This window comes from Pocillopora damicornis, chromosome 6 (genome assembly GCF_964200805.1).
Source record: "Pocillopora damicornis chromosome 6, jaPocDami1.2, whole genome shotgun sequence".
NCBI classification, from domain to species: Eukaryota; Metazoa; Cnidaria; class Anthozoa; order Scleractinia; family Pocilloporidae; genus Pocillopora; species Pocillopora damicornis.
In genome coordinates this window covers 17,364,709-17,390,928 of record NC_142675.1, presented here as the reverse complement: position 1 = coordinate 17,390,928, position 26,220 = coordinate 17,364,709, and the positions used below count along the sequence as shown (strand labels likewise).

General features: G+C 40.6%; 2 protein-coding genes across 2 annotated transcripts; both read left to right on the top strand.

Moving 5' to 3' along the window:
- The first annotated feature begins 742 nt into the window (after positions 1-742).
- Positions 743-14,020, top strand: LOC113682007 (transmembrane protease serine 9-like). Its single transcript, XM_027199156.2, has 8 exons — positions 743-968; positions 1,470-1,520; positions 5,587-5,879; positions 6,381-6,522; positions 7,036-7,827; positions 8,658-9,428; positions 10,711-11,469; positions 12,328-14,020. Exons 1-8 carry the CDS (start codon positions 932-934, stop codon positions 13,077-13,079), a joined length of 3,597 nt encoding a protein of 1,198 aa, XP_027054957.2. The 5' UTR covers positions 743-931; the 3' UTR covers positions 13,080-14,020.
- Positions 14,021-15,575: 1,555 nt separating this feature from the next.
- On the top strand, positions 15,576-25,721 carry LOC113682071 (transmembrane protease serine 9). The gene is made up of 8 exons (XM_089209292.1): positions 15,576-15,826; positions 16,339-16,389; positions 18,196-18,488; positions 18,958-19,099; positions 19,652-20,443; positions 21,432-22,202; positions 22,612-23,376; positions 24,237-25,721. Exons 1-8 carry the CDS (start codon positions 15,790-15,792, stop codon positions 24,968-24,970), a joined length of 3,585 nt encoding a protein of 1,194 aa, XP_089065418.1. The 5' UTR covers positions 15,576-15,789; the 3' UTR covers positions 24,971-25,721.
- The last annotated feature ends 499 nt before the right edge of the window (positions 25,722-26,220 follow it).

Below are 26,220 nucleotides of genomic sequence, written 5' to 3'. Positions count from 1 at the left end.
TCAGACATAGTTTGATTCTACTCTGGTTTGCAGATTTAATGAATGTAACCGAAGAAATTACAATTCATAGACCCAACGTTTCGACACTCCTGTCTAGTGCCTTCATCAGGGGTGATCTAAACGCTGCAACAAGAGGTCCTTTTATATGATCACTAATAAGCGGCCTTTTTTCTGACGAGGTGTAAATAGGCGTCAGGAAGCAAACCGCCATCGTCACGATTTAAAGGAGCGTGGGCGGAGTTTATATGCCAAGCCTCCAAACAAAAGCGCTGGTGGTAACGCCATGAGGAGAGACTGTTTACCTTTTGAATGGTAAGCATCACACGCTAATCAACAGAGAACAATAGAAATTTGACACATACTCGACAAGTTGGAAGAATTATGAACCTGGCGCCCATACTCTTGGTAATTAAACAAATTCTTTTAGAGCTTAAAACACCTTTTTACTGTTTCAGTTATTTGACAACAATCGAACCGCCCTTTCTCAAAGAAACAAGAAGTGTTTTTTTTAGGCGCAAAATCAAACTGCTTGTGACAAATGGGGTTTTTCCCTGTTCTTGCAAGGCAATTACAATTAAGAACACCGCGTAACTTTTGAAATTTCAGCAACGTTCATAATTCATAAAATCAACTGAAAACGGAAGACTAATAAAACGGCATTGTCATAATCTTCATTATCTTGACAAATTCTTGGCTGAGTTCAAGCACCTGGAGTTCAATTTCAACTGTAACCCAGGTCACCATGTTTTAATGTGAGTAAACAAATTTTCGGTCATCATCGTCCCTGTTCATTAGTTTAAATTTTGTTCCACTTCCATTTGAATTCTGATCTTGGCAAAGTTGACACACTGAAGTTAGTGGCCTTATGTTTACATATTTACACTTAAAGCTGTGAAAGATCACAAGATTTGAGCGCAAACTGGATTAAGTGATGTGGATTGTCACTCTCCTGTACTTAATTTCAAGCGGTGGGTGTTCTTGAATAACTTCTACCAACTTCGCGATGGGTCTTCTGGTCCTAGCTGATTGATTCTTTATTCAGTGTTAACTTAGCGTGGCATTAATGCCTAAAAATTTCATGTATATGCAAGCATAATGAGGCAACTGAATAAGACGTTTCGAGGGGTCGTATATCCCATATCAATTAGGACTCAAACAACAGAGCAGTTCCTAGATCTTCTGCCTTCGTTTCGAACCATCAAATAACCCTCAGCAATGATTAGCCTACTAGTATATGTCTCCTGTTTTCATTGACTCGATCAGGGGAATATCTTTAGCCTCTTTGTGTAAAGGCGTTTCTTAATTTCGCGGGAGGATTTGCAAATAATGAAGGTCGAGTCATGAGCCGTCAGCAATCGATTCGGAAGAAGATGCGTCACGCGAAATTTGCGTTAACAAAATTAAATGGAAAAATTCGAGCGAGATCCATTCGTCAGTTTATTTATGAATTCTCTCATATACTTTTTTAGATGCCGCAACATTTGGAGAGGCCAGCATTTTGTTCCCAGAAGAAACATTGGGTAAGATTTCTTACGTCGAATGTTTTCCTTCAATCTTCGCCTTTTTGCTCTCTACTGCAGCTTCCAAAATTGTCACTGACTGTGAGACCGAAGGTCGACGGCCGGCAGCTAAAACTGAAATCAGGGTTGTCGATATTAATTTGACAAATGCTAATAGAAAGAACTTTGGAATCTTTTAGGATGAAAAAAGCTACAATGCTTACATTACCTCGCGGAAGTTTAATTTTGGAATTTAATATTCTACATAAGTATAAGTTACAAACCTGCAGATCAATATCACTGTTTGCTGTTTGAGATTTCGACTCAATACCAAAGTAGATTACGACATGCATACGTTCATTGGTTAATTAGCTTCTGCTTTTCGAAACTTGACCTACGAAATATCTCCTTTTGCAGACAGTACGGAGCAAGATGCTGAAGTGGTTAACTTCAGCTGGTTGTTAAATAATAATTATTTTGAGGTTTCGTCATCATCTTGTCTCTTATCGATAAAGGATAAAATTGATGTGTGAAAACGGCTATCTTTAAAACAAAGAACGGGGAATAGGAGGACGGGGAATGGGAATGGGTGTTGCAGAATTCTCCATTGCGATAGGGAAAATCTCTGCGGAGCGCTGGTTCAACAATCAATAGAACTGTATCTTTCCGATTTCTTGCGTTTATTTACGATCGATACAATATCCGAACTTTCTACTTTCAAACGATCTCGATCTTCTGTTACAAGATAGTGATTCCATTTATCTGCCATTACAACGGAAATACACGCCTAAATTACGTAAATCCAAGATTGACATCTCTTATTCGTGATTTATTAAAATCCCAAGCTACTTCCTGTCAACTTGATTTTAACAGCTGTTTACACTTCTGTAATTTACACCCGCACGCACGCAAAATTAGCGGCACGAATGACACATCACGCAACATCACGGGATTTACGCAATTTCTTATCTAAATTATTTCAGACCATTATTGATTTTCTATATCACGAACATTCTTACTACAAGTCTGTCATTACCGTGCTACGCTCAATTCTACACCTTAATCTTAAGTAACCCAACTATCATCAAATAAAAATTTAGAAAATAAACTGTCACGCGAAACGCTTACAGGATTATCACGATACACTCCCCCCGTTGACTCGTTTACGAGTCAAGCATTAGTTGTGATTTCCACCGAGCATCCAAACTGCATTTCTACGAGGGAAATTCCTTGTGGGTTTTCCCATACCTCGATTACAAACACCAGTTGTCCGTAGTCCCTCCCCTTCACTCCGAACCTCTAACGGATAGAGCTTGTGAACTGGCCTGGAAATGTGCACAGGGTTCCAGTTTGTAATAACTATTAATTTAGCTCCTCTAATGATACCATCCCTACCTGTAACTAGACCTTCCACTCACCCATCTTCCATTCTCCTCTTTTCTTTTCTTATTCATAGACTACAACTACATCTCCTATTTCAACTGTTCTTCCCTTCCTTCCTGATCTATACCGGTGAAATTTTCTAAGATTTGTTAACTGTTTCTTTCGCCACCTGTTCCAAAAATGCTGCATTCTGGTGCTAAGATACTTAAATCTGGAAGAGCAGTTTTCTTCTCTTATCACATCGTCTGGTTCTACGATCTCATCCGGCAATGCTTTGATCCTCCTTCCGTATAATAAGTAAGAGGGCGTTAGGACTTCTTTAATCTCATTGTATTCGTATGTGAGCGGCCTTGAATTGAGCGTAGATTCCACTTCTGTGAGCAGAGTCGAGAATTCGTCAAAGGACAACCAAGCGTTACCTAGTGCTTTCCTCAAACAATCTTTAACACTTGCTACTATTCTTTCAAAAATCCCACTCCACCAGGGTGCCCTTCAAGTTAAACTTCCACTCTATTCTCTCGTTTTCTAAATCTCTTTTTACCTCGGGGTGGTTGAATAGCTTATTCAACGCTTTCTCCGTCGCCTAAAAGGCCTTTGCATTGTCTGATACGATCAGCGCTGGCGCCCCATATCTAGCGATGAACCTTCGCAAACAACGCCTAAATACGCAAGCTGACAAGTCTTCCACTAGTTCTAAATGTGCTGCCCTGGTCACGCAACATGTAAACAAGGCGACATAAGCCTTGTCCATCCGTCCCGGTCTACCCTTCACGTAAAAAGGCCTTGCAAAATCTACTCCCATCCTTGAAAAAGGTGGTGCTTCTCTGCTCTAAAGTCTGGAAGCACAGCCGCCGGCGGGTTGTTGTATGGTTTACCAACCAGCTTTTTGCAAACAACGTATTCACCCAGGATCTTCTTTACTACCTGCCTGCCTCTTGGTACCCAGTACTTTGATCTCAACTCCGCCAATGTGACTCTTACCCCACTGTGATATACTCTCTGATGACACTCTTCTATGAATAACCTTGTCAACCTGTGCTGTCGGTGTAAAATTTCCGGTCTTCTGGCATCAAACTCTAGATCTGAATTAACTAACCTTCTCTCACATCTCAAGGTTTCCCTGTCTTCTTTTACGCCAAGTTCACTTACCAGTTGCTTAAAGTTCTCTTGTTTCTTTAGGTCGTCTTGGGCCAACTTGACCCATTCCACTTCTGCGTTGTTCAATTCAGCCACTTTAACTGACCTGTGCGCCTAGTCCCTTGTCCAGAGCGGGCCCTTAAGTTGTCAACAACTCCTCATCCCAATCGGTTTTGCTCTTACAAACTTCCTGAAAGAGTATTTTCATGCTCACGGTAATTGGACTTATTATTTCCAATGGGTCACTTTGCGCAGTTAAAATGGATTATGTCGCTCTCACAATTCCACGCCAGACCCAACACTCTGTAATGTGTTTCTACTTTGTCGTAAAACGTTTGTAATATCCGAGGGTCTCTGTTGCCGCACATGGGCTGTACTTTCAGGAGTTCGCTGATGTGGGCTCTTTCGATGGCGATCTTTTTTCCAAATCTTCTTTGTAACAGCGTTGTAGTTTGCCTCGGTCAGGGCAAACCCGGCGATGCTAGCTTTGGCACGTCCTTCAATCCATCCACGAAGATTAGAAAACTTATCTACGTCCGATAGTGAGTCATTGCAGTGAATAGCACTTCTGGTTACCAGTTCCAGAACTCTTGCCACTCGTGAATTCTTCCACTAAACTTCTTGACCTCCAGCTTCGGTAGGGGTGCCTTTGCCTTTTCACTCTTCGGTAGTGGAATTAACAGGGGTTGGCTTGTCGGCGGTGGTGCGGCAACAGGGTCTCATTTCAGCTTCTCTTCGATCGCGAGTACCGCTCCTCGTATCTCTGCCTTCACTTTATCTGAATCTTCAATTTTGGCAGCAATCATTTCTTCTCCATTTTTAGCCTGCAGAGCAGGCCTAATTTTGGCGAGCGAGTGCTCAGTAATTTCATAACGAATATTATAACCGCAATCTTTGATTTTAATGGCAGCGGAAGACTGGGGAGAGAAGTGAATTTGTACCAAGGGGGGCGATCGACGGCCAAAAACAAGGAGAGGGGCGGGGTGGGGGAGTAGAAAATCTAGAATCATATCATCTAGGCGTTTCAGCGTTTCAAATTTTTCTCTCAGGACAATCACCGTCTGCATAAGACTGTCCTTCTCCGTTCCATCATAGCCTTCAAAGAGGTCTCTCGCTGTTCCTAAATTCAATTAATTTAAAGGCCATTATTCACCACTTGGAAGGTTTATTTGGATCCAACATAATGACCAGCTCCCGGTTGGCTTGTTAGCTCAGTTGGTAGAGCGCTGCACTTGTATCGCAAAGGTCATGAGTATAGAGGTAGAGAGGTAGAGAGGGAACCAGTGGCTCATAATAGTTAAAAAAAAACACTTAATCCACCTAAATCCACCTTTAAAGTATCAAAAGGTCTGGGGCTGGTTTCTTCTTGGGGTAATCTCAGATTTCACTTTGTTACACGATCGTTATGACATGACGATTAACACCTTTCTTTGTTTCCTGAAAGAGTTCAAAATTTGTCTTCTCACTATTTAACATTCTTTCAGTTCGAGCGGGAAGTAGAGGGAAGCCATCAGTAGAAGAGAATTTCCCTGTTTTCTTTTAAGGCGACTTTTCTTTTTTACCATAGGATCAACCTGCAACAGTTCGCTTGGCATGCAAACTTTCTGGATTCAGGAAGCTGCCATAACCGCCTCGTCAATCCGCGACAATGCCCATGATCCCGCCCAAGCACGTCTCCATGGTAACGGAGCGTGGATGCCGCTTATTCAAGACGCCAATCAATTTTTGCAGATAGACTTCGAAAACGAAGCTAACGTGTCAGCGGTCGCTATCCAGGGTCATCCTACAAATGACTTCTGGGTATCAAAGTATTCGTTATCATTTAGCAAGGATGGCAAACTCTGGGATGATATATCAGAGGTACTTTTTATGCGAAGTACTTAATACGGCTGTCTATCAGTGGTTTTCAATTTTTCTTTGTTTTTTATCTTTGTTTTTGTTTTTGTTTGTTTTTTTTTAATGTGGAAAGGGGCGGTTTTGTAAGGGATTGGAACAGGGATTGCTCATCCTACCATGTCAATCTGCGTAATTTTAGCAGACATGGACAAAAAATTTGATTACATCTGGCCCCAGTTGTTCAAAGGTTGTAGAAGCCTAGTGAACAGCCCGGTGCGCTTGGCGAACATGATCACATATCCGCCGGATGTCGATTTATCCGTTGGATAGTATTATCCGAGCTTTGAACAACTGAGCTGGGCCCTGGTTTGATCTCTTGGAGTGACGTATGCCAATTTTTCTTGTGGTATCTCCTTATAATCGAGAAAAAGCAGAGTACGCCCAGCATTTATCATGACACAAATAACATTGATAACTCTGAAATGTGCCGTAACTATTCACAAAAGATGTACATATACTATTCAGATCTTTGAAGGCAGTGGAAGCAGACATGAAGTCAAAACCACCCAACTAAAAGAACTTAAAATGGCGCGTTTTTTACGCATTAAGCCCACGGAATGGAATGGTGCTATTGCTCTTCGAACAGAAATTTATGGCTGCATGCGAGGTGAGCAGTGATTTAATATAACTGAGTTGAAGAGAAGAATGTCTTTTTCAGAAATAGTTGTTAAAATTCGGAGATTAATTGCTTCTGCTTTGACTTGAAGAAATTCTCCTTACAATAACAACACAATATCAAACAGACAAGTAATGAGAAGATAGAATAATATCAATTAGGGGATCATAAGTCAGATAGCTAGGAGAATTGCTAATGAGATCTTAGGAGTGGAAGAGCTAATCACCGGATATGAGAGTTCCCAGCTCGTGCTAAAATAACTCAGTTGGTGGCAAGCGAGGCAGTAGTCATCAGTACAGGTTCAAGGAAACATTAGGCATTTGAAAAAAACCCTGCTAAATCAATCCTATGGGAAGATTGATTTGTATTTATATTTTGTTTTTGTATATCAGTGCTCTGTTAGCAATCTGACGATACGTCGTCATACAAAAACACGATTTTCTTTATCTCTGATAAGTTTCCTCTCTATTGTAACTCAGTAAAAACTTCTTTTTCTTTGCAAAGATTTTCCAAAATGTGGAAGTCGCCGACAAGACGAAATTCATCATTCCCGCCAAAAGCGAGTTGTCGGCGGCGACATCGCTAAGCCAAACTCATGGCCGTGGCAAGTTGAATTACTAGAGAATGGGACTAAGCACTGGTGCGGGGGCTCCATCATTCACCCTCAGTGGATCATTACAGCCGCTCACTGTGTGGATGAAATTTACTCATCGGCACCAAAAGAAATACGCGTTGGAGAGCACAACAGCAAGGTCCTCGAGGGCTACGAAGAGGTTATCGAAGGAGACAGGGTCTACATACATCCGGGATTTAAACACAACCGCCCGACGATGGTCAGCGCTGGAGACTACGACTTCGCTCTTTACCGTCTGAAGAGACCAGTCACGTTCTACAGTCGAGTCGGTCCGGTGTGTCTGCCCAAAGAAGACTCGACTATCAGCGACGAGGTTGGCCGAATGTGCTTCTTGACAGGTTGGGGTCACACCCAAGAAAATGGAAATTTTTCCGATATTCTTCGAGAGAACGAAGTGCCGTTAGTTTCTTTTGAGGAATGCAACAAAGAGGACTCTTATAACGGTAACATTAAGGAGCGTTACATGTGCGCAGGATATCCTGAAGGTGGAAAAGACGCTTGTCAAGGAGATAGTGGAGGACCCCTAGTATGTCAAGATGGGGCAGGAAAGTGGGTGCTGGCTGGTGTGGTGACTTGGGGTGTCGGATGTGCGAGACCGCAAAAATATGGGGTTTACGCTGATGTCCGCAGATTTCTCCCCTTTATTGAAAGCACCATATATGGTATGCACTAAATAAGATGGTAATAAAATATACTCTCGATTGTAAAAACGACGGCTAAAAAGCGTTATCAATGAACGATGAGACCCAATGGCTTTCTGGGTACACATGTCCATGGCAACCGCAATAGGCCATTTTACAGTTGTGTACTTAGTTGCCAAGCCTTTGATTTGGAGTGAGGCTGAAGGTGACCTTGTTGTGATAGAGACCAGTATCTAGTTGGCATGATAACAAAGTAATTTGCATTTGAAAAGCAGCAAGGTTTGTATCACCCTAAGTCTCATTCCGGTTCAAGCAAATGGACTATTAGCTGCACGTGGTAAATGGTAAAAGCCACCCAGCTTTCCTGACAGAAAAGAATTGTCCTAAACAAATATTTTCCATAAATAATGGAAAAAGTAAATCACTGATTATGTAACTGTGCAAAAATTTGGGTCTCATCGTTCATGGATCATACCTTTCAGGCGTTTCTTCAATCGAGTGTTTACATTTATAACAACATCTAGTGCACATCAGAAAAAAGCTTAAAGAGTATTTTTGTAAAACTGTGAGATGCGTATTTGATAACTCTACCCGTCTTACCAATGAACATACTTAAAACATTTTAAGCAAATGAAGATCATCGCAATATGTACTCAACTTAAGCAGTTGAGAAATAAGGCCTGAAAAAAAAATTCAGGCCTGAAACTTACCTCAACAAGACATCACCAGCTACTCGATAGCTTTTCATATCCTTCACAGCCAAGTATTATGAATCATAGTGGGATTAAATTTAAATACAGTTCTCTGACGTGATACACATATCCATCCAAACTATTTAATTCTCGTTCCAGGTTACCCACAATGCGGTATTCGGCCATTTCCTTCTTTAATGTCTCGTATCGTTGGTGGACGCGAAGCTCGCCCCAACTCCTGGCCGTGGCAGGTCGATTTTCTGGTCAATGGTACTTCTCACTACTGTGGAGGCTCTCTAATTGATCCTTTATGGGTTGTGACTTCAGCTCACTGTTTCTATGTGTACACTAAACCAGATCAATGGCAGGTCAGGGTTGGCGAACACAACGAAACTAAATTCGAAGGATACGAGGAAATGATTGATATTGAAAACATAATAGTCCATCCCGGATTCATTATAGGCGACGAAAAACATCCTGGCGATTACGATATCGCGATCGTCAAACTCAAGCGACCGGCGGTTTTCCATAAGCTGGTACATGCCATTTGTCTTCCAGACATGGACACTGGTTTACCAACTGGTAAATCCTGTTTTGCCACCGGATGGGGAAAGCAGGACGAGAATGCAGCTGAGTATTCAGATGTTCTTCGAGAAGTAGAGGTGAACCTCGTATCTAAAGAAGTCTGTAACAGCAACATCTCTTATGATGGGATCATACACGAACGTTATTTTTGCGCAGGTGTTGAAGCTGGTGGTAAAGACTCGTGCAGGGGTGACAGGGGAGGGCCACTGGCTTGTCCAAAGGACGATGGAAGTTTTACTTTAACCGGGATCGTTTCATGGGGAGACGGTTGCGTTAGCGCTGATAAATATGGCGTGTATTTAGATGTACGCTATATGTCGCCATTCATTGAAAGCACTCTGCACGGTAAGTAAGTAAGTAAGTAAGTAAGTAAGTAAGTAAGTAAGTAAGTAGGTAAGTAAGTAAGTAAGTAAGTAAGTAAGTAAGTAAGTAAGTAAGTAAGTAAGTAAGTAAGTAAGTAAATAAGTAAGTAAGTAGGTAAGTAAGTAAGTAAGTAAGTAAGTAAGTAAGTAAGTAAGTAGGTAGGTAAGTAAGTAAGTAAGTAAGTAAGTAAGTAAGTAGGTAAGTAAGTAAGTAAGTAAGTAAGTAAGTAAGTAGGTAAGTAAGTAAGTAAGTAAGTAAGTAAGTAAGTAGGTAAGTAAGTAAGTAAGTAAGTAAGTAAGTAGGTAAGTAAGTAAGTAAGTAAGTAAGTAGGTAAGTAAGTTGTAAGTAAGTAAGTAAGTAAGTAAGTAAGTAGGTAAGTAAGTAAGTAAGTAAGTAAGTAAGTAAGTAGGTAAGTAAGTAAGTAAGTAAGTATGTAAGTAAGTAAGTAAGTAAGTAGGTAAGTAAGCAAGTAAGTAAGTAAGTAAGTAAGTAAGTAAGTAGGTAAGTAAGTAAGTAAGTAAGTAGGTAAGTAAGTAAGTAAGTAAGTAAGTAAGTAGGTAAGTAAGTAAGTAAGTAAGTAGGTAAGTAAGTAAGTAAGTAAGTAAGTATGTAAGTAAGTAAGTAAGTAAGTAAGTAGGTAAGTAAGCAAGTAAGTAAGTAAGTAAGTAAGTAAGTAGGTAAGTAAGTAAGTAGGTAAGTAAGTAAGTAAGTAAGTAAGTAGGTAAGTAAGTAAGTAAGTAAGTAAGTAAGTAAGTAGGTAAGTAAGTAAGTAAGTAAGTAAGTAAGTAAGTAAGTAAGTAAGTAAGTAAGTACACTTAAGTATGTAAGTGAGTGAGTGGGTAAGTAAATAAGATCCTCTACTTCAACACGATGAGAATGAAGGCATTACATGCTTGAGGGGTCGTGTGATATAGTACATGTGCATATAGTGCCAGTTACAACATTTAATGTAAAAAAATATTGAAAAAAAAAACATTGGCTTTATGGATTATTTGAATTTGGTTGTTATAAGTTCCAGGGAATTATTTCAGGATACTTTCCTTGAAATTAAGATAGTGGTTTAATTTGTGACGATGAGAAAGATTAAAAAAAGCATGAAAAAAATCATGTTTAACGTTTTACACAAGGTTTGGTCAAAGACACATCTTATTTTAGAGCCTCGAACTTGGCATTTGATACCTCCATACACAAATGTAAAGGTTCCTTAAAAGGATTTTCATGTACGTTCTAATCTTCTCTGTCTGGTTACTCTACCATTTTCTAGGATATCCATCTTGTGGTGTTCGTCCAGTTCCTTCCCCTTCCTCCCGAATCGTAGGAGGCCTAGAAGCTCACCCCAACACCTGGCCATGGCAAGTCGCTCTTTTTGTTGATGGTACTTCTCACCATTGTGGCGGCTCGCTGATTGATCCTTCGTGGGTTGTGACCTCAGGCCATTGCTTTTATTATATTCCACGAGTAGACTGGTGGCATGTAAGGGTTGGGGAACATAACGCGACAAAATTCGAAGGCTACGAGGAAAAGATCGAAATTGAATACGTCACGATACATCCGGGACTGGACCCTTATTTCGAAGATTACGACATCGCCCTTGTCAAGCTCAAGCGACCAGCGGTGTTCCACAGCCGAGTACATTCAATATGTCTGCCTGATATGGACACTACCTTTCCAACAGGCAAATCCTGTTTTGCCACCGGATGGGGAAATCAAGAAGAAAATGCTACTGAGTATTCAGATGTTCTTCGAGAAGTGGAGGTGAACCTCGTATCTAAAGAAGTCTGTAACAGCAATATTTCTTACAATGGTACTATACACGAACGTTATCTTTGCGCTGGTTTTCAAGGCGGTGGTAAAGACACGTGTAGTGGTGATAGCGGAGGACCGCTGGCTTGTCAAAATGAGGATGGCCGTTTCGTACTGACGGGCGTTGTAAGCTGGGGTGAAGGCTGCGCCCGAGCTAATAAATATGGCGTGTATTTAGATGTGCGCTACATGCTGCCATTCATTGAGGGTACCCTATACGGTAAGTCGTGTAGAATAAGCCGACATAGTGCATTTTTGCCTCGCTCTGTGATTGGTCGATAAGAATACGTGTCACCCGATGGAAACAAATTACTGAGTAGCAAAACAGAAACAAATCGTAGCCTTATTTGGTTGTCTTTTTCTCCTTTCAGCTATTTTCTTTTGTTCTTGGTTTAGTGTTAATGACAATTAACTGATGGAAAAGCACCCTGAGTGAAAAGAAAAGAAGTATCTAAACGGCTTTGGTTGCCTTTTAGATCTGCTTCGTTAGGTTTGCTCTAAAGGTTGACCTAACGAGTAAAGGCGGCGAAATACGAGATACAAAAACCCTTAACTTGTCGCGCAACATTGTTTTGTTGCAAGTTTTGGTCGATGTTTCCCGTTTTTCACCATGCATGATCAACTTGTCGCGCAACAAAAACATTTGTTGCAGGTTGAAGAAATTTGTTGCGAAAAGTAGAGCGCGGGTCTACTTTGAGCAACAAATTTTGGGTTTGTTTCTCGTTTTTCATCAAACTCACAACTTGTCACGCAACAAATTTGCTCATGTTGCGTGATAAACTGAGGGTTTTTGTATCTCTTATTTCGCCGCCTTAAGGTTTTTCTGTTACCCATCATTGTCTCAAATCTCACATACACTTGCTTAACTTTTCTTTATACAGGTGTGCCTTGTTTTCCAAAAATTTACATTTAAAATTTGAAAGAAAACTCGCGAAATTTTAAGAAGAGAATATTGACAGAAGAGCATAGCCAATTTAATAACCGCACTGAAGAGACTGTAAACTTCTTTATTTCAGACGGTTATTTTAATGATGGCGATTCTCCGATGAATTTCGATTATTTTATTCATTCTGTTTAGGTCATCCGAAATGTGGCACCCGCTTCCTATCCTCAGAAAGTTCTCCTGCTCTCAGCCATAATGAGGCTCGTCCCAACTCCTGGCCGTGGCAGGTTGAACTGCTATTCAAAGATAGGCATGCGTGTAGCGGCTCTCTGATCAACCGGCACTGGATACTGACTTCGGCAACTTGTGTGAACACAAGCCATAGTACCGATAACTGGATGGTCCGGCTCGGTGAACATGACCGAACAGTCATCGAGGGATACGAAGAAAGTATTAAAGTCAAAGAAATTTACACAAGTGCAAAACAGCATGTCACACTGCTGAAATTGAAGCGAAAAGCTGTCCTTCACAAGCGAGTTCTTCCTATCTGTCTTCCGGAAAACGATGCAAATGTTATTGTAAATTCTTCGTGTTATGTGACCAGTTGGCAGTTTGCCAACAAGGACGGGAATTTCACGGATGTGTTAAACAAAGCCCAAGTTGAAATAGCCCCATTTCAAGACTGTAATGCATCATACAGTGGAAAACTCTCCGAGTATGAAATATGTGCAAACTTCACCCGAGGGAAAGCACAAGGTTGTAATGTCGAGAGGGGTGCGCCTCTAGTTTGTCCAGGGATCGATGGACGATTTGTATTAACAGGCGTAGCTTCTGCCGAAGACGGATGTTCGAATGCGGGACAATATGGTGTCTTCCTCGATGTCAAAATGATGCTTCCGTTTATTAATGACGCTATTAGTATGATCCAGTATCCAGACAGTGTTTAAATAGTTCTGTGTAAGTTCGAACAGCTCGAACTTGTGTAACGAAAGTAATTCTTGCATCAAAGTGCACAAAGCAACCAGGTGGACAATCAGACATGGTTTGATGCTGCTCTGGTTTAAAGATTTAACGAATGTAACTGAGGAGTTACAGTGTTTATCGGAGCACACATGCCTAACTAACCATGCAGTTGGGTGGGACAATTCTAAAATTTTCACCTCTAATCGACGTTACCACCAGCGCCTTTGTTTGGAAGCCTGGCATATCAACTCCGCCCACGCTCCTTTAAATCGCGTAGTCTCCCTAATGACATTCATAGATAGACAGTAGAGCCTTACGACTCGTTTCGTTTCCATGGTTTCCTTAATGAATATTCATGGTTCGACGAATCGTACGAGTCGTGACACATTAGACGACTCTTACGGATCGTTCGACTCGTGAATACATTAGACAACTTGTATCAAGCCCTGGTATTGAACAACCCTCTAGTACATATAAGTCTTATGAATCTTAAAAAGGCCAGAAAACAAGTTATTCAAGTTTCGATGTGAGAAGTACTGGTGAGTCACTCAAAGATGTTTCGGTGCGACCACTATTTGTTCAGTACTCGTTCAATTTCTTGTAAATTAACAAGCTGGAAACGTTCCCTGTGCTAAAGATTTTGGATTTTAACACTTACCCAGCCTCATTTGTTACTTAGTATAGGCTCGGAGAAGGAATTCTAAATTCACTTGGGTTTTTTCGTTTTTTGATATGTCTTAAACTAATAATTGTAAGTGAATCAATCTTTTTTGAGCAAAGCTGCGACAAATTAACACCCTTCAACAGTCTCAAAAAGTCCTGAAACCATTGAATTATTGCAGCTCATCTTAGATTACTTGAAACAATTTTTTGGACAATTGCACCTCGAATTAAAAGCGTTTGGGTTGCATAGTGACCCCGTTTAGATGTTTAGTCTCCATTACCCAAGAAATCCTCTTCAGGCCACGAGTTGCTATGGGTGTTCTTACTCTTTAAAAGGTTGGCGAGTTTTCGTGCTAATCTTCTCAGAAGGGATATCTTTTCTAAGCTAAAACCCTTCGCTCACACTACCTAAAAAAGAAAGCTCAGACGGGGAAACTGATCACAAACGCTTGTGTTAGCCCTTTCGCTTGGTGTCAAACTTATAGCCAAGGTTTTCCTCTAGAGGCCAACATACCCTTAGTAAACTCAAGTTGTTTAACATAGGGGGGGGGGGGGGGGGGGCCAACAATAGACGGGACTTATGACATTTTTTTATGGATTAAAACCTGCAGTTATACTTTTTGAGTCTAACTCCTGTGAAGAGCCATCCACAACAGAACTGCATTGCCCTGTTTTTTGTGTTTCTGTGCTCTCAGACATGCTCTCGTCACTCTTTGGCGGAAGAGTTTGTAATCCTTTAAGAAGTTCCCGTGCTTCTCTCAGTTTCTCATCAAGTACCATTGCTTTTGCTTGCGCCTCTAGCATTTCCTTTTTAGCGGTAGCCTGTTCATGACGTTTAGTCTTTTTTGTCAAATTTCCAGTTAACAGACGAACGCGCAAACCGATTGCGCCACGGAGACTTCGCCACATGACGAGGGATTTCTTTTTGTTTATAATTTTCTTCCGCAATGCCCTATACCCTTCTGTGCGCAGGCTAAATTACGCAAGGAATCTAACAAATCTTGAAGTACAACGGTAAAATAACAACAAAGATCAACGTGTGCATTGCCGATCTTGAGAAATTGAGGTTACACATCCTCTTACAATTTTGTAACTCCTCTTTTTCTCTAGAATTCTTAATCGTCTTGTTTGCCGCGAGTTGATTACCGTACTGAACTTCTACTTATTTTTTGCTATAACAGACAGATAAAACACAACTGACCTTTCAATTCTCTCCTTTAACCCTTTAACTCTCAAGATCTAATTAAAAATTCTCCTTACTGTCTGCCATACATTTCTCGCAATGTTAGTTTTGAGAATTTGATAGTGGATCGACTTATAATCCCCAAATTGATATTTTTCTTCATTCTTATTACTTGTTTGCTTGATTAACCTTAAATTAAAACAACATGAAGGGAGACTGTTTACCTTTTGAATGGTAAGCATCACACACCACTGCAAAAATTTGACACATACTTGACAAGTTGAAAGAATTATGAACCTGGCGCTCATACTCGCGGTAATTAAACAAATTCTTTAAGAGCTTAGAATGGACTCGCTAAAACACTTCGATACTGTTCCAGTTACTAGACGAAAATCGAACTATCCAAAAACTGAAAAGAAACAAGAAGTGCTTTCTTTAGGCGCAAAATTAAATTGCTTTTCCGTCTTCTTGCAATGCAATTACAATTAGGAACACCGCGTAAATTTTGAAATTTCAACAATGTTCTTAATTCATAAAATCAACTGAAAACGGAAGACTAATACAACGACATTAGCATAATCTTCATTATCTTGACAAATTCTTGGTCGAGTTCAAGTACCTGGAGTTCAATTTCAATTTCAATTGTAACCTAGGTCACCACGTTTTAATATGAATAAACAAATTCTCGATCATCATCGTTCCTGTTCATTGGTTTAAATTTTATTCCACTTTCATTTGAATTTTGATCTTGGCAAAGTTGACACACTGAAGTCAGTGGCCATATGTTTACATATTTACACTTAAAGCTGTGAAAGATCACAAGATTTGAGCGCAAATTGGGATAAGTGATGTGGATTGTTACTCTCCTGTGCTTGTTTTTAAGCGGTGAGTATTCTTGAATAGCTTCTTTCAAGTTCGCGATGGGTGTTCTAGTTCTAACCGATTGATTTTTGATTCAGTGTTAACTCAGTGTGGCATTAATGCCTAAAACTTTCATGTATATGTAAGCTTAATGAGGCAACTGGATTCAAAAAGAACTTAAGACGTTTCTGGGGGTCGTATATCCCATATCAATTAGGACTCAAACATCAGAGCTGCCTGGATCTTCTACCTTCATTTCGAACCATCAAATAACCCTTAGCAATGATTAGTCTACGGGTATATATCTCCTGTTTTCATTTACTCGATCAGGGAATATCTTTAGCCTCCTTATGCAAAGGCGTTTCTTAATTTCACGGGAAGATCTGCAAATAATGAAAGTCGACATCAAGAGCCGTCAGCAATTGAATCGGACGAAGATACGCCATGCGAAATTTGCGTTAACAAAATTAAATGCAACAATTAACGCGAGATCCCTTCGTCAGTTTATGTATGAATTCTCTCATATACTTTATTAGATGCCGCAACATTTGGAGAGGCCAGCATTTTGTTCCCAGAAGAAACGTTGGGTAAGATTTCTTACGTTGAATGTTTTCCTTCAATCTTCGCCTTTTTGCTCTCTAATGCGGCTTCCATGACTGTCACTTGTTGTGAAACAAAAGGTCGACGGTCGACAATTAAAGCTGAAATCAGGGTTATCAACGTTAATTTGACAAATGCTAATAGGAAAGAACTTTGGAATCTTTTTGGGACAAAAAAAGCTGCAATGCTTTCGTTACCTCGCAGAAGTTTAATTTGGACTTTAATATTCTCCATAAGTATAAGTTACAAACCAGATTAATATCACTGTTTGCTGTTTGAGACTCGACACCAAAATAGATCACTACATGCATACGTTCATTGGTTGATTAGCTTCTGCTTTTCGAAACTTGTACGAAATATCTCCTTTTTGCAGACAGTACGGAGCAAAGTGCTGTGCTGGTTTGCTTCAGCTGGTTGTTGAGTAATAATACTTATGAGGTTTCATATTCATCTTGTCTCTTACCGTCGACAGATAAAGATAATATATGAAAATAACAATTTTAAAGAAACTTGTTGTTAGGGATTTTTTACCGTGACATCACAATATCCGTCGAAGGGAGTACAGAAGAGAGGGAACCAGAGGCTCATAATATTAAAAGAAAACACTTTATCCACCTGGATCGTTTCTTCATATTTGCTGTATTTGGAATCGTTGTTACGCTTACTTGATTTTCTTATTACGGGGTTTGTTTGCATTATTCGAGCAATGTTACACATGAATTGTAAACTTTTCTTTTACCTAGAACTCATTTACATGGTAATGCAAAGCCGGTGGAGGGATGCGGCCACTCCACTTGACCTGATTTATACCTCGATGTTGACATCTGTAAACTCTTACAATAAGATCTTTCTGTTTAAGGCCACACAAGCTTTCGTATACGAACAAGCGGTATTATACCACGCCAATGTCTCAGCTGGCAATTTACAATAGTTTCTTTCTAAAGACTTCTCATGCAATTATGAATGACCAGCTGCTGCGAAGTGCACCTCCTTTCAATTCACAAAAGAAACAAACACAGCTATAAGAACCTAATTTTAGATGTAATGTCCGTTTGCGCTGATGAGGAAACGAGATTAGGTTTCGAACTGTAATATCTGTTGATTTTGACAAATGCGTAGTGATAATGGTTTAAAGCAAATAAAGCTGTCGAGGAAATGAACACGTTATAGAGAAGATACAATAATAAGGAAGGTAAAAATACGCATGAATGTCGATGAAAGGGAGATTCTAGAAGCTGCTTCGAGAGTGCGACAAGAACAAGGGATTCGCGGAGGGTTCCGGTGAGATTAACAGTCAGCCGTAAAACGGCTTGAGCATTTAGCCGTTAGGCGTAAAAAACTCCAAATTTTAACCGTTAGCCGTGAAGAAAGTTACCCGTGAAAATGTTTCCTTGCTACAGGGTGTCATTTTGTGTCATTTTTGAGTTAACCGTTGGCGTAAAATGGCCAAAATTTTAACTGTTAGTCGTAATAGTCATCACCTCATTGGGATCCTCTTCGTGCGGATTAAAGCTTCAGACATTCGGATTTAGAGTGTCAAAAGCTCTGGGCTTGATTTCCTCTTAGGGTGCTCTCAGATTTCACTTTGTTACACGATCATCATGACAACACAACTAATATCTTTCTTTGTTTCCTGAAAGAGTTCAAAATTTACCTTCTCACATTCTGTTTATCTTTTTTGGCAGATAATATTCTTTCAGTTCGAGCGGGAAGTGGAGGGAAGCCATTAGTTTTCGAGAATTTCCCTGTTTCTTGTTAAGGCGACTGAAACAACCTTTTGTTTTCCACCATAGGATCAACCTGTAACAGTTCACTTGGCATGCAAACTTTCTGGATTCAGGAAGCTGCCATAACCGCCTCATCAATTCGCGACAGTGTCCATGATCCCGCACAAGCACGTCTCCATGGTAACGGAGCGTGGATGCCGCTTATTCAAGACGCCAATCAATTTCTGCAGATTGATTTCGAAAACGAAGCTAACGTATCAGCGGTCGCTATCCAGGGTCATCCTACAAATGACTTCTGGGTATCAAAGTATTCGTTATCATTTAGCAAGGATGGCAAACTCTGGGATGATATATCAGAGGTACTTCTTATGCGAAGTACTAAATACGGCTGTCTATCGGTGGTTCTCAATTTTTCGTTGTTTTTTTGTCTTTGTAGTTGTTTTTTTGGTCATTGGAAAGGGGCGATTTTGTTAGGGATTGGAATAGGGACTGATCGCCCTACCATGTCAATCTGCGTAGTTTCAGCTGAAATGGGACAAAAAATCGGGTTACATCTGTTCCCGGTTGTTCAAAGGTTGTAGAAGCCTTGTGGACAGTCCAGTGCGCTTTGTGAACATGATCACTTATCCGCCGGATGTCGATTTAACCGTTGGATAGTATTATCGGAGCTTTGAACAACTGGGTCTGGGCCCTGGTTTGATCTCTTGGAGTGACGTATACCAATTTTTCTTTTGATATCCCTTTATAATCGAGAAAAGCAGAGTACCCCCAGCATTTGTCATGACACAAATAACATTAACTATACTGTAATGTTCATATACTATTCAGGTCTTTGATGGCAGTGAAAGCAGACATGAGGTCAAAACCACCCAACTAGAAGAGCTTCAAATGGCGCGTTTTTTACGCATTAAGCCCACGGAATGGAATGATGCTATCGCTCTTCGAACAGAAGTTTATGGCTGTATGCGAGGTGAGCAGTGATTTAATATAACTGAGTTGAAGAGAAGAATGTCTTTTTCAGAAGCAGACGTTAAAATTCGGCGATAACTTCTGCTTCTGCTTTGATTTAGACACATTTTCCTTACAACAACAATACAATATCAGGATGACAAGTGATGAGAAGATAGAATCATATCAATTGGGGGATCATAAGTCAATATCAAATTCTCTGTACTTTCATCATAAGAAATGTATCACAGATAGTTAGGAGAATTGCTAATGAGATCTTGGGAGTGGAGGAGCTAATCACCGGATATGAGAGTTCCCAGCAGGTACTAAAATAACTTAGATGGTGGCAATAGTGCTCTAGCAAGGCAGTAGTCAACAGTACAGGTTCAAGGAAACATTAAGCATTAGAAATAAACCCGGCCAGATCAATCCTATGGGAAAATTTATTTGCATTTGTATATCAATGCTTCGTTAGAAATTTGACGGTGCGTCGTCATACAAAAAACACGATTTTATCTATCTCTGCAAGTTTTCTCTCTGTTGTAACTCAGTGACAACTTCTTTCTTTGCATAGATTTTCCAAAATGTGGAAGTCGCCGACAAGACGAAATTCATCATTCTCGCCAAAAGCGAGTTGTCGGCGGCAACATCGCTAAGCCAAACTCGTGGCCGTGGCAAGTTGAAATACTGGAGAATGGGACTAAGCACTGGTGCGGGGGCTCCATCATTCACCCTCAGTGGATAATTACAGCCGCTCACTGTGTGGATGAAATTTACTCATCGGCACTAAAGGAAATACGTATTGGAGAGCACAACAGCAAGGTTCTCGAGGGCTACGAGGAGATTATCGAAGTAGACAGGTTCTACATACATCCGGGATTTAAACACAACCGCCCGACGATGGTCAGCGCTGGAGACTACGACTTCGCTCTTTACCGTCTGAAGAGACCAGTCACGTTCTACAGTCGAGTCGGTCCGGTGTGTCTGCCCAAAGAAGACTCGACTATCAGCGACGAGGTTGGCCGAATGTGCTTCTTGACAGGTTGGGGTCACACCCGAGAAAATGGAAATTTTTCCGATATTCTTCGAGAGAACGAAGTGCCCTTAGTTTCTTTTGAGGAGTGCAACAAAGAGGACTCTTATAACGGTTACATTAAGGAGCGTTACATGTGCGCAGGATATCCTGAAGGTGGAAAAGACGCTTGTCAAGGAGATAGTGGAGGGCCCCTGGTATGTCAAGATGGGGCAGGAAAGTGGGTGCTGGCTGGTGTGGTGACTTGGGGTGTCGGATGTGCGAGACCGCAAAAATATGGGGTTTACGCTGATGTCCGCAGATTTCTCCCCTTTATTGAAAGCACCATATATGGTATGCACTAAATTAGATGGTAATAAAATACACTCTCGATTGTAAAAACGACGGCTAAAAGGCGTTATCAATGAACGATGAGACCCGGTGGCTTTACATACATACATACATACATACATACATACATACATACATACATACATACATACATACATACATACATACATACATACATACATACATACATACATACATACATACATACTTTATTTAATTCTTCCCAAGGGGCTTTTCAGAATTAATTTACAATGTGTATATATAATATGAAAGACTAATGATATAAAATAATAACTTACTTTTACTTGATATAGAAATAACTTAAAATTACTACTACTAAATTAACAATCATAACAACTAAGCTATATGTTGAGATACCAGTATCGGAGATTGTAAACGTGCGAAGTTGATCGCTTCCCTATTTTACAGCTTTTTTTACGGCTTTCTGGGTACACATGTCCATGACAACTACAATTAGCTGCTAAAAGCCACCCAGCTTTCCTGACAGAAAGGAATTGTCGTAAACAAACTTTTTCCTTAAATAATGGAAATAGTAAATTACTGATTATGTAACTGTGCAAAAAAAACCCCATAAAGCCATTGGGTCTCATCGTTGATGGGTCATACCTTTTAGGTGTCAACGTGTCCGCAATCGAGTGTTTACATTAATAACAACACTTGGTGGACATCAAAAAAACTTAAAGAGTGTTTTTGTAAAACTGTGGGATGTGAGTTTAATAACTCTTCCGATCTTATCAACGAATATGAACAGTAATAGAACACGTACGTATCCAATCTTAGCCACTTCACTCGGAACACTATTTTATCCTATCTGTTTGTTTCAGTTTCCTCAACAAGACATCACCCGCTACTCAATAGATTTTCATGTCCTTGACGGCCAAGTATTATGAATCGTCCTGGGAATAAATTGAAATATGGTCCTCTGACATGATACACATATTTATCCAAACTCTTACAATTCTCGTTCCAGGTTACCCACAATGCGGTATTCGGCCATTTCCTTCCTTAATGTCTCGTATTGTTGGTGGACGCGAAGCTCGCCCCAACTCCTGGCCGTGGCAGGTCGATTTTCTGGTCAATGGTACTTCTCACTACTGTGGAGGCTCTCTAATCGATCCTTTATGGGTTGTGACTTCAGCTCACTGTTTCTATGTGTACACTAAACCAGATCAATGGCAGGTCAGGGTTGGCGAACACAACGAAACTAAATTCGAAGGATACGAGGAAATGATTGATATTGAAAACATAGTAGTCCATCCCGGATTCATTATTGGCGATGCAAAACATCCTGGCGATTACGATATTGCGATCGTCAAACTCAAGCGACCGGCGGTTTTCCATAAGCTGGTACATGCCATTTGTCTTCCCGACATGGAAACTAGTTTACCAACTGGTAAATCCTGTTTTGCTACCGGATGGGGAAAGCAGGACGAGAATGCAACTGAGTATTCAGATGTTCTTCGAGAAGTAGAGGTGAACCTCGTATCTAAAGAAGTCTGTAACAGCAACATCTCTTATGATGGGATCATACACGAGCGTTATTTTTGCGCAGGTGTTGAAGCTGGTGGTAAAGACTCGTGCGTGGGTGACAGTGGAGGGCCACTGGCTTGTCCAAAGGACGATGGAAGTTTTACTTTAAGCGGGATCGTTTCGTGGGGAGAAGGCTGCGCTAGAGCTGATAAATATGGCGTGTATTTAGATGTACGCTATATGTTGCCATTCATTGAAAGTACTCTACACGGTAAGTAAGTATGTAAGTAAGTAAGTAAGATCCTTTATTTCAACGCGATGAGAATGAAGGCATTACATGCTTGAGGGGTCGTGTGATATGGTACAAGCGCATATGGTGCTGGTTAAAACAAATGTAAAATATTCTAAGAAGAAAGAAAACATTGGTTTGATGGCTAATTTGAATGTGGTCGCTGTAAGTTCCAGGGAATTATTTCAGGATACTCTTCTTGAAATTGTAATTGTGGTTTTGTTGATGACGATGATGAGAAGGACGAAAAAAGCATGTTAAACGTTTTACACATGGTTGGGTCAAAGACTTGGCATTTGATTCCTCCATACACAAATGTAAAGAAGGTCCCTTAAAAGGATTTTCATGTACGTTCTAATCTTCTCTGTCTCGTTACTCCACCATTTCCTAGGATATCCCTCTTGTGGCGTTCGTCCAGTTCCTTCCCCTTCCTCCCGAATCGTAGGAGGCCTAGAAGCTCGCCCCAACACTTGGCCGTGGCAAGTTGATCTTCTCGTAAATGGTACTTCTCACTATTGTGGCGGCTCGCTGATTGATCCTTCGTGGGTTGTGACCTCAGGCCATTGCTTTTATTTTTTTCCACAAGTAGACTGGTGGCATGTTAGGGTTGGGGAGCATAACGAGACAAAATTCGAAGGCTACGAGGAAAGGATCGAAATTGAACACGTCACGATACATCCGGGATTAAACCTTTCTTACGGACCCGGCGATTACGACATCGCCCTCGTCAAGCTCAAGCGACCAGCGGTGTTCCACAGCCGAGTACATTCAATATGTCTGCCTGATATGGACACTACCTTTCCAACAGGAAAATCCTGTTTTGCCACCGGATGGGGAAGGCAAGAAGAAAATGCTACTGAGTATTCAGATGTTCTTCGAGAAGTGGAGGTGAACCTCGTATCTAAAGAAGTCTGTAACAGCAATATTTCTTACAATGGTGCTATACACGAACGTTATCTTTGCGCTGGTTTCCAAAACGGTGGTAAAGACTCGTGTGGTGGTGATAGCGGAGGACCGTTGGCTTGTCAAAATGAGGATGGCCGTTTCGTACTGACGGGCGTTGTAAGCTGGGGTGAAGGCTGCGCCCGAGCTAATAAATATGGCGTGTATTTAGATGTGCGCTACATGCTGCCATTCATTGAGGGTACCCTATACGGTAAGTCGTGTAGAATAAGCCGACATAGTGCATTTTTTCTTCGCTTTGTGATTGGTCGATGAGAATACGTGTTACCCGATGGCAACAAATCGCTGAGAAGCAAAACAAAAACAAATCGTAGCCTTGTTTGGTTGTCTTTTTCGCCTTTCAGTTATTTTTCTTTGTTCTGATTAGCCATTGGTATAGCTTTGGTTTAGTGTTAATGACAATTAACTGATGGAAAAGTATACACTGAGTGAAAAGAAAATAGGTACGGCTACACGGCTACCCTATACGGTGAGTCGTGTAGATTAACCCAGCATAGTGCATTTTTGCTTCGCTCTTTGATTGGTCGATGAGAATACGTGTTACCCGATGGCAACAAATCACTGAGTAGCAAAACAAATCAAATCGTGGCCTTGTTTGGTTGTTTTTTCCGCCTTTCAGTGATTTTAATTTGTCCTGATCAGCCACTGGTGTAGCTTTGGTTTAGTTTTAACTGATGGAAAAAGTATATACTAAGTGAAAAGAGAATAAGTATCTCAACGGCTTTGGTTGCCTTTTGGATCCGCTATCGTCCAGCTCTTACTGTGTCTGGCAGGTTAAGTTTGGTCTTAAGGTTTACCTAGTGAGTAATGTTTTGCTGTTACCCATTATTGCCTAGAACTGTCACGTACACTTGCTTAACTTTCCTTTGTACAGATGTACCCTGTTTTTAAAAAAATTCACATTTGAAATCTGAAAGAAAACTAGCGAAATTTTAAGGGCACGGCCAATTCAATAAATGCACTGAAAAGACTGTTAACTTCTTTATTTCAGACAGTTATTTTGATGGTGGCGATTCTCCGATGAATTTTGATTATTTTATTCATTCTGTTTAGGTCATCCGAAATGTGGCACCCGCTTCCTATCCTCGGAAAGTTCTCCTGCTCTCAGCCATAACGAGGCTCGTTCCAACTCCTGGCCGTGGCAGGTTGAGCTGCTATTCAAAGATAGGCATGCGTGTAGCGGCTCTTTGATCGACCGGCACTGGATTCTGACTTCGGCAACTTGTTTGAACACAAGCCACAATGCCGATAACTGGATGGTCCGGCTCGGTGAACATGACCGAACAGTCATCGAGGGATACGAAGAAAGTATTAAAGTCAAAGAAATTTACACCAGTGCAAAACATCATGTCACAGTGCTGAAAATGAAGCGAGAAGCTGTCCTTCACAAGCGAGTTCTTCCTATCTGTCTTCCGGAAGACGATGCAAACGTTAACGTAAATTCTTCGTGTTACGTGACCAGTTGGCAGTCTGCCAAAAAGGACGGGAATTTCACAGATGTGTTGAACGAAGCCCAAGTTGAAATAGCCCCATTTCAAGACTGTAATGCATCATACAGTGGAAAACTCTCCGAGTATGAAGTATGTGCAAACTTCACCCGAGGGAAAACCCGAGGTTGTAATGTCGAGAGGGGTGCGCCTCTAGTTTGTCCAGGGATCGATGGACGATTTGTAATAACAGGCGTAGCTTCCGCCGAAGACGGATGTTCGAATGCAGGACAATATGATGTCTTCATCGATGTCAAAATGATGCTTTCGTTTATTAATATGACTATCAGTGCGAACTAAGATCCAGGCAGTATTTAAATAGTTCTGTGTAAGTTAGAACAGCTCGAACTTTTGTAACGAAAGTGATTCCTATATTAAGGTTCACAAGACATTCCCGCGTGATTTTCCGCAAATTATATACCAAATTTTTCCATACGCTCGAGACTTTTTATCTATCAAGTTTTATTTAAGTGTTACTTTACAAACCCTTGTTTCCAGCTACTAAAAAAATATACCATGAACCGATGAAAAGACGCGTGTAATTATTTCCAGTACAGGCATAAATGAGGTAAGATAGGCTTATCATATCTCCTAAACGAGCATTGTAACCTATCTTTTTTATTGTATTTTTCAAAAAAGACATTGGTAGGGAACATTTAAGGAAAGTTTAACGAAATAGCTCGATAATTCTTTTTCTGAGAAATCGCCTTAAGACCGCTGACATATCTTGTGATTGACTTCTCATAAACTCATTGTGATATTTTCCATTCTCCTGATTGGCTGTTGTGACAAACTTTGGTTTTGATTTGCAGCACTCGATCAAACAGGGCTCTACTAAAGAAGAGTGGAGTCAGCTAATTTTATGAACGAAAGGTAGATATTTTTGAAGTCAAACATTTTAAAATTATTGTGATACGTCATTGCGTTGTCGCTCACTTGAAATATGTAGAAGCTATTCTCGTCACTTCCGCCTCGATAATGACATTTACTGTTCTAGTATATGCCAAAGAGGAATGACAACCAAGGGTTTACGAATTAGGTTTGTTTTAAATGCCACAATTTATCAATCCCAAATGACCGTATCTTAAGGAATTTTCAAAGAATTTGTCAAAAGATTGCCTTCTCACCCACTGTCTTGACTAAGTCTTTCTGTGGGACATAACCGCTCTCTCAGTATAAACGGACATCAACCAGAGATTAACGCTACTACTAGGTTTCCGAATTTGTGGGACGTTATGAGCTGAAAGTCAGCAACAGCACCTGATGAGTACGCAGTATATCAGTAACATTCTTATTATAACTATTATTATCATAGTCGACTAGAATTCAAGAAGCGTAATTTCTCGATTAAAAGCCAGATACCCAAGCTAGAGTCGTAAGCATGAACATCTGAATTTTCTTAACAATTGAAACACCAAGAACTAGAGCTGATATGAGCGCTTTTCTTAAAGTAATCATCAGGGGATGATTTGTTTCAAAATACCTTTTATCTGTTGTCGCTGACGCAACCACAGGTGAATAGTTCTCACTGAGTAGCAAAATTCTCGGGA

Bases quoted from the DNA above. Each gene is read 5' to 3' on its own strand.
- LOC113682007 (XM_027199156.2), top strand. From the start codon at position 932: ATGTGGATTGTCACTCTCCTGTACTTAATTTCAAGCG. The intron at 6,523-7,035 runs GTGAGCAGTGAT...TTCTTTGCAAAG, and splicing joins AATTTATGGCTGCATGCGAG to ATTTTCCAAAATGTGGAAGT. The intron at 7,828-8,657 runs GTATGCACTAAA...TTCTCGTTCCAG, and splicing joins TATTGAAAGCACCATATATG to GTTACCCACAATGCGGTATT.
- LOC113682071 (XM_089209292.1), top strand. From the start codon at position 15,790: ATGTGGATTGTTACTCTCCTGTGCTTGTTTTTAAGCG. The intron at 16,390-18,195 runs GTAAGATTTCTT...TTTCCACCATAG, and splicing joins GTTCCCAGAAGAAACGTTGG to GATCAACCTGTAACAGTTCA. The intron at 20,444-21,431 runs GTATGCACTAAA...TTCTCGTTCCAG, and splicing joins TATTGAAAGCACCATATATG to GTTACCCACAATGCGGTATT.